Source organism: Akebia trifoliata, chromosome 1 (genome assembly GCF_017979445.1).
Source record: "Akebia trifoliata isolate Shusen 1 chromosome 1, ASM1797944v1, whole genome shotgun sequence".
Classification (NCBI taxonomy): Eukaryota; Viridiplantae; Streptophyta; class Magnoliopsida; order Ranunculales; family Lardizabalaceae; genus Akebia; species Akebia trifoliata.
This window is the reverse complement of record NC_141375.1, coordinates 3,763,723-3,777,204: the sequence shown is the minus strand read 5'-3', so window position 1 is coordinate 3,777,204 and position 13,482 is coordinate 3,763,723. Positions and strand designations below refer to the sequence as shown.

Here is a 13,482-nt window from a genome sequence, read left to right as displayed (position 1 = left end):
ACATTTTTTTATCTTACTTCGAAAAGTAGAATTTTCAAAATATTTATGAGACAACTTCTCCACAAACTTCTTCCTAATGTGCCAAATGCATAGATGATGACGGATGATGGGGAAAACTTTGGCAATTGCATTCCTCATTGTCAAATCCTAGTCTATAATTATTGAAATTATATATTTTTCTCTCATAGCTTTAAGCCAAATCTTGAACAACTATACAAAAATAGCCTTTGTCTCATCTCCTAGAAGAGCGCATCCAAATTGAATAGATTAAAAATGATGACTTACATTCTACTAAACGGGACGAACGACATTTTGTACTTATTTATCTTGTAAGTTGTATCAAATGTCACCACATTACTGAAATATTCATATGACAATCTTGACTTCGCATCCACCCGAAAAATATTAATTGCTCTCCCATCGTCATCGCATTGTATCCTATAGATAAATTGTAGATTTTCATTTTGTTTTCAATGAAGCACTCGAGTACACATTGTGCATCGCCTCATTTCAAATCTTGTCGTCTAACATTTCAAAGTTGGTTGTAACAGTCTCTACCATCAAAACCAATCATATCTCCATGAATAATTAATGAAACTTTATTAATTTGAATGTTTTGATTACGAAATATTTTTGTTAGATCGTTAGCTACGCTCGACATATTTTGATTCAACTTCATTTTCATTCTTCTTAATGGAGTGACAACCTTGTGATTATGATCATCATTGAAAAGTGACACTTTTTAGTTTACTGCATATTAGTCAAATACAATGCGCATGTATACTTCATAGCCACATTTAAAAATGGAACAACTTCTTGCAACTCTCTTCTTCACCTTTTCATTTTTATTTGTCATCACATTTTCTTTTGTCTTCGATGTATGTTTGCATTCATATATGCAAATATATGTTATCCCAGTCACCTCATTTGAACCTCTTATTGTCCTTAAACTACTTCGTACACGAATGTAAGATCATTTCAACGTTCGTAATCTTCATAGTGTTGTTTTGCTCCCTCAGTTGAATAGAAAAGCATCCCAACATATGGTGTACTTAACTTTCGAACATCTTTGTTAGGACTAAGGCAATCAATACATTCCACACTATCTACTTCAATGATCAAAGATGATCCCAGATTTTCATTCATAGGTATACTCCCACACTTTTCAATGTCAATCGTATCCATGAACAATTATCTAAAACAAATTAACAATTAACAAATAAGTATCAAATTTTTTTATTTGAGTTTTTCATTGAAAAATTGAATAACAATAAAACTGAAACTAATTCTAAAATTTTCCCAATTTTTTTACAAAAATTTATGAACTTTGCACTATGGGTATATAATGCCTTACTGTAAAAACAGTAAAATGGCTATGTAATCAAATAGTTGATTGTTGTTATTTCTAATTAAATTAGGATCACATAAAGTATAGATTGGGACCAATTGCAATGAACAGCTCTCGATGCAACCATATGGTCATTGACACAGACACTAGTGGATTTGATCAATATTTAAAAAAAAAATACAAGATAATCCTGCAACAAACTCAGAACATGAAATTAAAAAAAAATAATAATAACTTTCAAGGTCATTGACATAGACACTAATGGATTTGATTGTCTGGGTCAATCGTCTCTCATAAAGAAAATCATACATAAGTTATTTGGAATCCAACCATGGGTATATAATGCCTTATTGGTCGATCGAATGTACTTTCAGGGTTTGTGATTTCTTACCTTTAATAGAGATTGAATGTATTGGTTGATCGAGAGATCACAATGTCGACTTGTTTGATCGCCTTCACCAAACTTCCCTTCATTAAATAAATAATCAAAATTAAAAATCAAAGCTTGTTTATTTAAGATGGACAAAAAATAGAAATTGAATTGGCTTTCTCATTTTAAGAAGCATTAATCAAAGTTTAGTTTGTGATTTCTTATCTCAAATGTATTGGTCGATCGTGAGAAAAAGCGGGCAAGAGAGAGATCTGTCGTCGAGAGAGTATTGATTGATTGAGAGAGAGAGAGAGAAAGAAAGAGTGAGAGAGAGATCTATTGTCAAGAGAATATTGGTTGATCAATCGAGAGAGAGAGCCAGAGTTTTAGTCTATCATTGAGAGAGAGGGAATGCGAGTTAGGTTAGGGTGTCTTTGCAACGATTAGAGAGAGAAAGGGAGGGTTCGTCACCACCTTCATCACCCGAGAGATAAGGGTGTGAAAGAAGCTGTGAACGACGATTTCAAAAATTTTCAAGATGAAGTATACTAGCTGATTTAATTATGGGGAGGTTAAACTAATTTTGAAAATTTTATTTTGTAAGAAATTTTTGTAAGTTTATAACCCATTTTGTCTGTAAATGTTCTTTTAATCTGACGGACCAAATGAGTTGTGAAGATATGAGTAGAAATAAGTGTACACACACACACACACACACATATATATATATTTCAGAATGGGCTGATTTTTTTGTGAGAATGATCTCTATGGTGAGAAAATCATCTTCACAAAAAATCAGTCAATTCTGAAATTTTTAACCCTAGTTTATAAAATGAAGAATTGTGAACCATCAATTTTTAGCGTAAGTTTGTAACCACTTTTCATGGGGTTAGAAGTTTCAAAATTGGCTAGAATGTAGAGATCATCCTCATAAAAAATCAGTCAATTCCAAATTTTTTTAACCATATAAGACAAAACTTTGTCTAGAATGTTGTTTAGGATTTGCTTACAATACGAATACCCTCTCTTAGGTTAAGGGGGTAAAAGTATAAAAAATAAAATTGAAGAAATATTGAAAATTTTAAAGTTAAAGGGATAAGAGAGAAAAAAAACAATAAAATGGGTTGAAAGGTAAACGAGAAAATGTAGAAAAGTTATAGAGGCAAGTGTAAAAGAAATAATGTGGGTCCCACAAAATCAAAACTTGATTGGAGGATTGAGGGGGTAAAAGTGTAAAAAATAAAATTGAAATGATACTATTAAAGAATTTTAAGGTTAAAGAAGTAAAATATGAAAAACAATAAAGTAAATTAAAGGGGTAAGAAAGAAAATATAGTAAAGTTAGGCGTGAAGGGTAAAGAAAATGAAGTGGACCTCACATAATTATAGCTTGATAGGAGACTTATTCCCCTCCCCCCCCCCCCCCCCCCCCACACACACACACAATGTAGCATTGTTAGCCCTAAAGTCTGATTAAGGAGTGAAAGTGAAAAAAATAAAGCTAGAGGGTATTATAAAAAAAAATTGAGATTAAAAGGGAAAAAGATAAAAAATAATAAAGTGGACTAAAGAGGTAAAAGAAAAAAATATAGTAAATTTTTTGAAGTTAAGAGGTAAACAATAATAATAAAATAGATTAAAGAGGAGATACAATAAAGTTAGGAGTAAAGATGAAAAACAAAAAAGTGTGGTGTAGGACGATTAGATATTTATCTAACAAAAAAATTGTAGTTAAGGGGACAATTATCAACAATTCAAAAAATATAAAATTGTAGCAATTTAGTTGTTAAAGGGACAATTAAGTGGACTCCACAAAACTATAGGTTGATGGGAGGGTTAAAGGAAAAAAAATATATATATAATAAAGATAGAAGGAGTGAAGAGTAAAGAAAATAAAGAGGGCACCACAAAAATGCACCCTATCTTTGTTATTAATATTTCTTAAGGATAAAAGAAAAAATTTATATATGTTAAATTGAAGATTTAGAGGGAGTGAAAAGAAAAGACAAAAAAATGTGGTGTAAGTTTGATGAGACATTTGTCTAATCACAAAACTGTAGTTGAGGAGACATTTATCCTAACTCAAAAAGCACAAAACTATGGTTTAATGGGATCGTTAAATGCGTAGATATGAAAGAAAAAAAAAAGTTCAAAGGGTATTATTAAAAAAATTTAAGATTAAAAGGGTAAACGATGAAAAATAATAAAGTAAGATACTAAAAAAAAAAAAAAATATATATATATATATAGTAATGTTAGAAAGAGTGAATAGTAAAAGAAATAAAACGAACCCCACAAAACTATAATTTGATGAGAAGTTCATCCCCATACAAATACAAAAATGTAGCATTGTGGGCTCTAAAGTTAAGTTAAAGGGTAAAAGTGAAAAAAATGTAATAAGAGGGGGTATTATTAAAAAAAATTGAGATTAAAAGGGTAAAAGGTAAAAATAATAAATTGGATGAAAAGAGTAAAAGAGAAAATATAATAAAATTAGAGGAGATGAAAAATAAAAGTAATAAAATAAGTCCTATCAGTTTTAGAAAAAAAATCGATGCTAATAGGTAAAATAATAATAAAAAGGGTTAAAATTGAGATATAATAAAATTAGAGAGAGTGAAAATGAAAAAAAAAAAAAAAAGTGTGTTGTAGGTTGATAGGACATCTATCTAACAACAAAGTCGTAGTTGAGAAGGCATTTAACCCCTACTCAAAAGTCACAAAACTGTTGTGGATGTGCTATGTTAAATCGACTTGACAAAATATACATGGCTGATGTGGTAATGGCACAAAATCATAGATCTTTTTCTTTGGGATATACAAGGAAAAATATCAACAGTTTTGTGCCTTTGCGACATTAGTTGTGTATATTTTGCCACATCGATTTATCATTAGTCTATATATATTATTGAAATATTGGCACAATCACATTTTCTAAATAAAAAAATTCAAACGAACTAAGCCTTTCCAAATGTTAGCCAATTTACTTTCAGCCAGAATTAAATCCTAAACCTTAAATAAATTTGTTGATTTTTTCATAATTTCTTTTTTAAAATAATGATCTTGTATTTAAGGGTCACCAGAAGGCTAACAAAAAAAAAAAAAAAAATATATATATATATATATATATATATATATATGGGGGCGGTTCAACAGCCCTAAAGTTTGCCAAACATTGTGCCAAACATTTTTCAAAACATGGGTTAGAAGCTTTAGAATGAGCTGATTTTTTGTGAGAATGATCTGTATGACGAGGAGATCATCCTCACCAAAAATCAGCCTATTTCAAAACTTCTAACCCCATCAAAAGTGATTTACAAAAATTGGACAGTCCATGATTCTTCAACTTGTAAACTAGGGTTAGAAGTTTCAAAATGAGTTGATTTTTGGTGAGGATGATCTCTACGATCAAAATTGATTTACAAAAATTGGACAGTCCACGAATCTTCAACTTGTAAACTAGGGTTAGAAGTTTCAAAAAATCAGCCTATTCCAAAACTTTTAACCCCATCAAAAGTGATTTACAAAAAATGTTTGGCACAATGTTTGGCAAACTTTAGGGCTGCTGAACCGCTCCCTATATATATGTGACTGCACAGAGGGTATATATGGCTCTTTTGATAAATATAAATATAGATATTACAGATCGAAGAGATGCATCTAGTAGTCAATAAAGAGGAAGCTTCCAAGACTAGACTATTCTACAAAGGGGGTGGAGCTAGTATGCAGTCAGTGGGAGCAATCCCCCCACCCCCACCCCCGACCCCAAATTTGAGATACCCCTGTATTTTTCACTAATTAGCTGTTCCCTTGGCCCCCACTCCTTAACCTCCCTCCCTATATGCCCCCACGCCCTCACCTCCCCTCAATTTTTGCCACCACAAAACTGTAGAGATACCCCTCTATTTTGAACTAATTACAAGCCCACTCCCTGACCATCTTCCCCATTTGCCCCTACCTACTTACCTCCCTCCAATTTTTGTACACTTTAATTTTTGGAAGATAACATTGCATCTTGACTGGGGCTCCTCTCATGGGCTCCTCTCATAGACTAGTGGGACTCCTCTCATTCAGTAATTGGAAATAACCTAAATATCCTTTTCTTCAACTTCAAACAAAAAAACCTAATAGTTTGTCCCCCCTACAAGCAAATCCTGGCTCCGCCCCTGAATTTTACGATATTTTTGTGGCAAGAGATGAGTTTCCAGACATAAAAGGGAAGGTATGGATAGAAAAATATTTAGAAGGGTAAATTACTATTTTGTGAGCCAAATATGAAGAAATTCTGATTGCAGCACACTGTTCATTTTAATTCCAAAACATGAAAAGTCAGATAGGAGATCCTCACTTTTATAACCAGTGAAATTGTCATATTGAAAGAAAAAAAAAATCATAGATATCGCACTACTTTAAACCAGCGAGATAGTCTGAAAAACCTGCAATCTCGCTCTTCATGTTTTGGGAACTATTAAGAACAGTTAGCTGAAAGGGAAATTTCATCAAAAGTTGATCACGTTTAGGGAAATTTCTCTATTTAAAGACATGTCTGGTTGGTAATTTCAAAAAAAAAAAAAAAAAGACTTCCCTGTTTTGGTAAAAAGCCAATTTATTTAATTAACCATATCGTGGATTTCTTCTAGAGAAAAACTTCATAAGTTTCTCTTCAAAAGTGTCACGGTCACCCTTTATTAAGTAATGTTTAACGTAATCTCTAGCTGTAAACCAGAAAAAAAAAAAACGTTTAATACTTCTTTAAAGAAATCAAGCCAAGTCTTAGGATATTCTTCTGGACAGTTTGATAATTTCAACTTTTGTCAGATTTCTTGTTCTTTGGTGTTTTCTCTGAGGTAAGATGTGTGACACAGCCAACAACCCTTATCGTCAAACACATAAATTATCTCTGCAATTCATTTGAATCAGCTTGATCATATATAAAAAGGGTTGTGATCCTTTGACTTATTAAAAACATAAAGTCCAACCCTCACGATTATCCTAGAAATACATGACATATCCTCGAGATGCATGTGTCATCCCCAGATTGTTAGATTTCGTGTTTTAACCATCTAACTAAAACTAAACTGGAATAGGTCTATATACTTTGGCAAGTCTTTGTACCTTCTCCCTTGGAAAAAAAGGCAACAAATTTATGAGACCATTTCAACAATATCTCTCAACCTCTCTATAAATAGATATGATTGCAGTGTTAGAATTCCTACCCTTAAGAACATCAAGTTAGAAAGAATTAAGGAAGAAGTATAATGGGTTTCAAGTTGTTTGTAGTTTTTGTTCTCTTTGCCTCACTTTCATCCCCTTCCTTTGCCTCTGATCCTAGTCCCCTCCAAGACTTTTGTGTTGCCATCAATGACACCAAGCATGCTGGTACCTTCATAGCTTTGTTTATCATTGTAATTTTTGTAGTTTATATATACAAATGATAGCTTTCTTATTTTATTTTAATATTTTTAGCTGATCACATTGACTAATGCTTAGTTAATTTTAAATTGCAGTGTTTGTGAATGGGAAATTCTGCAAGGATCCCAAGCATGCAACAGCTGAGGATTTCTTCCTTTATGGGCTCAATATAGCTGGAAACACATCGAACCAACTAGGGTTCAGTGTGACTCCAGCTAATGTGGACCAGATACCAGGACTCAACACTCTTGGCATCTCCATGGCTCGCATAGATTTTGCACCCTATGGTCTCAACCCACCCCACACGCATCCCCGAGGCACCGAGATCCTAACAGTCTTGGAGGGTAGACTTTACGTCGGATTCATCACTTCCAACGCCGATAATAACCGCCTCATCACCAAGGTCCTCAACAAGGGCGATGTGTTTGTATTCCCTATTGGGCTCATTCATTTCCAATTCAATGTTGGGCACACGAATGCGGTCGTCATTGCTGCTTTGAGCAGCCAAAACCCTGGGGTCATCACCGTTGCTAATTCAGTCTTTGATTCAAAACCACCCATCTCAGATGATGTTCTTGGCAAGGCCTTCCAAATTGACAAGAATATGGTTGATTATTTACAAGCTCAATTTTGGACGTCCACCAAGTACTAGAACTACTACTACTACTAATACTTCTAATATAAATAATTCAATTTGACTTGTTTTACAGATCTTATTATAATAAATCAGATGATTATGTTGTTTGTCTTTACTAACTGAGATAAAATAATCAAGTATTTTGCTTAGCTAATAACTATCTTAGTCTTGTTTTTTATGTCTTGTCTATCTCCTTTCATCTCTATTGAACTTGGATATTTACACGTTATAGTCATAATGAAAAAGGAGCATTTGCGTATTGGGCTTGGACTCAGTTCTCGGTATACATATTGCAATGCAATTTCAAGGTCGTTGGTTTAAGAACTGATTAACAAGAAAGAATTAAAACGGGGGCATTCGTGTATTTTGATAATTGGGAGAATTTGCACCTTTTAAGGCAATGCATCCACAATGAGTATTATACAAGATTTTCTAGATAAGACAATCAATTTGAAGTAGGTAGGTGTTAATTTTGTGGCTTGTATTGTATTTACTTACAATAATATACACATCAAATGGGTATATAGCCGTGGATTGTTATAGTATATAAATGTTAAAAATGTGACTGGGCTGATAATTCTCCAATCCATCAGACAACCTCTCTCAAAATACTACTACCTTTCTTATTTTGTAAGAGTCTGACTAGCCTTACTAACATAGTGAGGAAAAAGGGCATTACTATGTCTCATCCATTGTCAAAAGATCTCAAGATTTATAAAACCGATCATCGAGATCTGTAAAAAATCTCAAGGTCTGCTTTTACGTACCTTGAGGTCTTTTTGACGGTTCATGGGGGCTTAGTAAGGCCTTTTTCCTCTCTATGTTAGTCAGGAAAGTGTTCAGACATTTTCTATTGTACTTTCTAATAACTTTGTATTAATGTTTTTGGATCAAAAATATTTTCTGTACTTTTTCTTGGATAATACATTATGATAAAACATAAGGTGGTGGATAAATTTATTTATGTGAAATATGATGACTAGCTGAATTTTCTTGTCCAATTAAAAAATTAAAAAAAAAATGAACTAGAGATGTAGGGTGGTGGACCTCTTGTTGAATATTTTGTCCCACTAGATAACAATGTTTATTAATTACCCAACCGACACTAATGTCATAATAAAATAAAAAAATTTGGCACGAGCATATAGTAAGTCATACCCCTAAGGTCTTGTATAACCTGAATACATCTTGCACTCAAAGTATATTATTTCTTACAGGTGCCAGCTAGTTAATTTAGTAGATAAAGTCTTTGATATATGATACCAGAGATCTGAGTTCAAATCCCGCCAGCACCAAGTTACTGAGCTCATTAAAAAACAAGGTTATTGGGATGACCACTATATAACAGCCACAAAAGATGTCCAATCTCATCACAACTATAATCTTTTCGGACTTCCACTACATGAAATAAAGGGTAAATTCAGCATGACCCCTTTAACCACCAAGTGAGAAAAGGGGTAAAATCAACGGATCTTGGTGTCGAATTTACCCCTTTTTTTTTTATGTAGTGCTTGATCAATATACGATAATACCTTCATATAAATGCAAGCAATAAACACTTGAATGCTGAGACAGGGCCATTATATATGATTGAAACTTTGTATGTATGACCAGTCATACACTACATGAAAGACGCCAAAATTCGACTATGAAAATTAATGCTCTAAATTCGACGGGCCTGGCCACTAAAAGTTGTTCGACGGGCTAAGCCAGTCATAAAGAAATTTGTGGGCCTTGGTCTGTCTTTTTTTCTTCAATCGAGAGCTGCTATTGGCAACCCAACTAATACTTATTACACCCCAATTTCGTAAATTATTTATCACACCTTCATTAAATATTAGAAAACACAATTCAAACATTAAAAATGTTTGGCTCAAATTATTATTTCAACATTACAGCACTCGTTCAAAAAACTTCAGTAGTTGTTACAATTATGATTGGGCTCATATAAAATCTTAAACAAAAAAATATATCAGGAGAAAAATAGACAGAACTTCAATTGGCACCCGAATTTTTACTAATTCTTAACCATTTACTTATTTTTCTTTATTTTTAATTGGGGTGTAACTAGTAAAAGTTGAGGTGCCAATAGAAGCTCTCTATCTTTTTTCAATCTCTAACCCTCTTCTCTGTTCCATCTAGTGTTGACAAAGGGAAAAATCAGAAAGAAGAGGAATCGATGAATACTCTTAAATTTTCAAAAGGTTTTACATGAAATTGAAAAAGCATGCTGCATTTACATCAAGCCCCCGAAATTGTAGAGCTTTTCACCACTGAAATCGAAAAAATATTGAGCAATTTTTATCACGCAGGGTTGCAATTTGGGTGGGTTAAACCTGAACCCGTTGGGTTCGAGCTATAAATTTTTTGATGGAGTTCAATCAAGTTGGGCTGGGGTGTACTCAATAAAAGTTGGGGGTGTCAATAGTAGCTCTATTTTTATTTATAAAATAAATATTTAAATAATTTAAAATTAATTATTTAATCCGAAAATTATAAGAAAAATTATTGACTAAGCTAATTAATTTTTTTTTATAAAAATAATTAATTTTTAACAATTTAAATATTTATTTTAGGAGTAAAAATACGATCTTTTTTTTTTTTTTTAATCAGCCAATTAAAAAAAATTATTTTACAAATAAAAAATAATTCATTACTTTAAAATTTTAATGCTACGTGTGACGGCAAACCATTTTCCTTGGGAGGACAGGTAAGAAAATAATTTGCCACTAATGAAGCAAAATCGCTTCTGTTGGCACAAATCGTTTTCCATGCAATTTTCTAATTTTTGAGGCACCAAACACTTGAAATAGCAGTTTTTCATGAAATTACAATTTCCTCCTGATTTTCCATACAATCAAACGTACCCTTAGTTGACTAAGACAAGTTTTCACAAACTAAAACAATATTGTAAAAATATCAAATTAGTCATCTCAGATTTTGGACGAAGGCAATTTGATGAATTTGTTGGAATTTTTCAAAATATAAAATTGTTTTGTTTATTTATTTATTTATTTTGGGTCTTAGTTATCTGAAATTGGATTTATGGGAATTTCTATGGAAATTGTTTAGTCCCACATTGTTCACAAATGAAAATGTGGGAAAACTGATAACAGGGAGTACTAAATTAAGACACGTGTCTTAATTGAATTAACTTTACAGATTTTATTCAGCATTTCAAGGTGGTGCGAAGTACCACCCACTTGCGCGTCATGCGGAAAAGCAATAGGGGTTGATCCATCATGTCTAATGGATTGGGTTTGATCTACACCACATGATTACATTGGTATCCAATCGAGTGTGTTGGTTCATGATTTGTATTTAATTGGATCCGTTGGATTTCGTGGTGTCCAATCGAATGTGATCGAAACCGTTAGATTGCACAGATCCAACCAAGACATGTTAATGATGAGACACAATTCTTTGATGGGATGAGACTTGGATCATTAAATCTAAGATCAAACACAATCAAACAGTTCATGACCCCAGAGATGTGGGTCATGACTCTTGGCAGAGGCAGAGCCAGGATTTTGCCATGTAGGGCAACCAAGAGTAGAGAAAATTTTGTGGGGGCAACTAAGAGTGAAAATTTTTTTGTGGGGCCAATAGTGGCAGATTTTTTTAATCATCCGCTAAAATTTATCCCAATAGCTCACTAAACCATGCACAAATTCTTGTCTGGGCAAGTGTTCTCCCAGGCCCCATTGTAAATCCGCCCCTGATTCTTGGTTAGTAGTCACAGGATTGATTATAAATAGCCACTCAAAAATCATGTTTACTCTCCAAAAAATCATATGCTTTCAAAATTCAAAGCTTAAGAGATTGACTTATTCAAAAATGTCATGTCTCACCAAATACTAGTGTCACATTAACTAAAGGCATATAAGAGTACGAATAAAAAAGCCATGATGCTCAATAATGCTCTCATTATCTACCCCCGAGCACCACTAATAAATAGCTACTCTAAAGATTGGCTAACCGGCATGTACAAATCTTGTGCCATCTGGTTCGTCTAACTAGTTGACATTGTCCGCCCCCGACCACCACTGATAAACAACTACACTAGAGATTGGCCAACCGACATGTACATATCTTTCGTCACGTGGTTCTTTAACCAGTTGACGTTGTCTACCCCTGAGCACCATTGATAAACAGTTGTTCTGGAGATTGACCAATTGGCATGTACAAATCTTATGTCACATGGTTCTTCTAACCAATTAACGTTGTCTGCTCTCGAGCACCACTGATAAACAAATGCTCTGGAGATTGGACAACCAACATGTACAAATCCCATGTAGTTCTTCTAGCCAGTTGACATTGTCTGCCCCCGAGCACCATTGATAAACAACCGCTCTGAAGATTGGCCAATCGACATGTACAAATCTTATGCCACGTGGTTCTTCTAGCCAATTGACGTTATCCGCCCCCTAAGTACCACTTATAAACAACTGCTCAGAAGATTGGTCAATCGGTGTGTACAAATCCTATGTCACGTCGTTCTTCTAGCTAGTTGATGTTGTCCACCCCCGAGCACTACTAATAAATAGCTGTTCTGGAGATTGGCCAACCGGTGTGTATAAATCCTGCATCACGTGGTTCTTCTAGCCAGTTGGTGTTGTCCGCCCCCGAGCACCACTAATAAATAACTACTTTGGAGACTGGTCGACCAACATGTGCATATTTCTTATCATGCAATATCCTCAACAAATTAGCACTATTCACCTCCAATCATGATTAACAAATACAGTCACTACAAAGACTAGTGGACAAGTACAACTTCCTAATATCTTAATTTATGCTTCCTACTACAAGTCATCATGTATAAAAAGGAATATACCAAGATATTCAAGTTAAAGAAAAAATAACTTTTTTTATATAATTGTCGATAGGTGATAACGAAAACAGAAGTTGCTAGTTGACAAGATTAAAGCTACTGCACTAAAATAAATATGTATATTAGATATTATACTAAGCAACGACACAAAAAGGATCCTATGATCTAAAAGTAAACTACTAGTCGAATGTTGCATCAAAGGCCTTTTAGGTATTTTAATGAAATAATGAATGTCATGAACGAACAAGCCAAAAAAAAATAAAAATCAAATATGGAAAATGAGAGGTACCTAGAAGAATTCCAAGTGTTAGTGAATGAAGATGTGCTCCAAATTCGAAGTTGTCTTTTTGAGAATTTGGTACGTGCGGACTCGTCTTTGGGCTTAAGCAATGAGTTTACCCTATAAAAAATTAAATAAATAAATGTAAGGGTTGATTACCTTAACAAGAGTTCAAATCGTACTGGGATCGTGGGTCCATAGAGATTAAACTATATATATATTTGTGTTGGTTATATATATATATATGTTGGTTTTCATTGAAGGTATTCAGGATGGAAGGTTACTACACTCCCAAATCCAAGATTAAGGTCCAATCCTAAATAATAATCTCTTTTTCAAACGTCTAAAAATTTTGTGACGTCAATAAGGTGTCGAAATCGTTGGTTCAATCAAGGAATTCATCAACTATGGAAATGCACAACAGCACAGCACAGCACTGGAGGAAAATGGTGAAAAGAAAATTGATAGTTGAGTATAATTATTCATTGGATCTCAAAGCATTGGCCGTTTTACCTTCACTCAAGGAAATGAAAAAAAAATACAAACCACTTTCTTTTGCAGATAAAAGGGAACCAAGTCCCAACAAACCGGAAAAAAAAAA

General features: G+C 33.5%; 1 protein-coding gene across 1 annotated transcript; it reads left to right on the top strand.

Annotated features, from left to right (window-relative positions):
- Window positions 1-6,920: 6,920 nt before the first annotated feature.
- LOC147410435 (germin-like protein subfamily 1 member 14) lies at window positions 6,921-7,924 on the top strand. Its single transcript, XM_086435410.1, has 2 exons — window positions 6,921-7,097; window positions 7,226-7,924. The coding sequence occupies exons 1-2, from the start codon at window positions 6,977-6,979 to the stop codon at window positions 7,780-7,782; spliced, it is 678 nt and encodes a 225-aa protein (XP_086291536.1). The 5' UTR covers window positions 6,921-6,976; the 3' UTR covers window positions 7,783-7,924.
- Window positions 7,925-13,482: the final 5,558 nt, after the last annotated feature.

Coding starts and splice junctions, on each gene's coding strand:
- LOC147410435 (XM_086435410.1), top strand. CDS start 6,977: ATGGGTTTCAAGTTGTTTGTAGTTTTTGTTCTCTTTGCCTCACTTTCA. Junction 7,098..7,225: donor CAATGACACCAAGCATGCTG/GTACCTTCATAG, acceptor TTTAAATTGCAG/TGTTTGTGAATGGGAAATTC.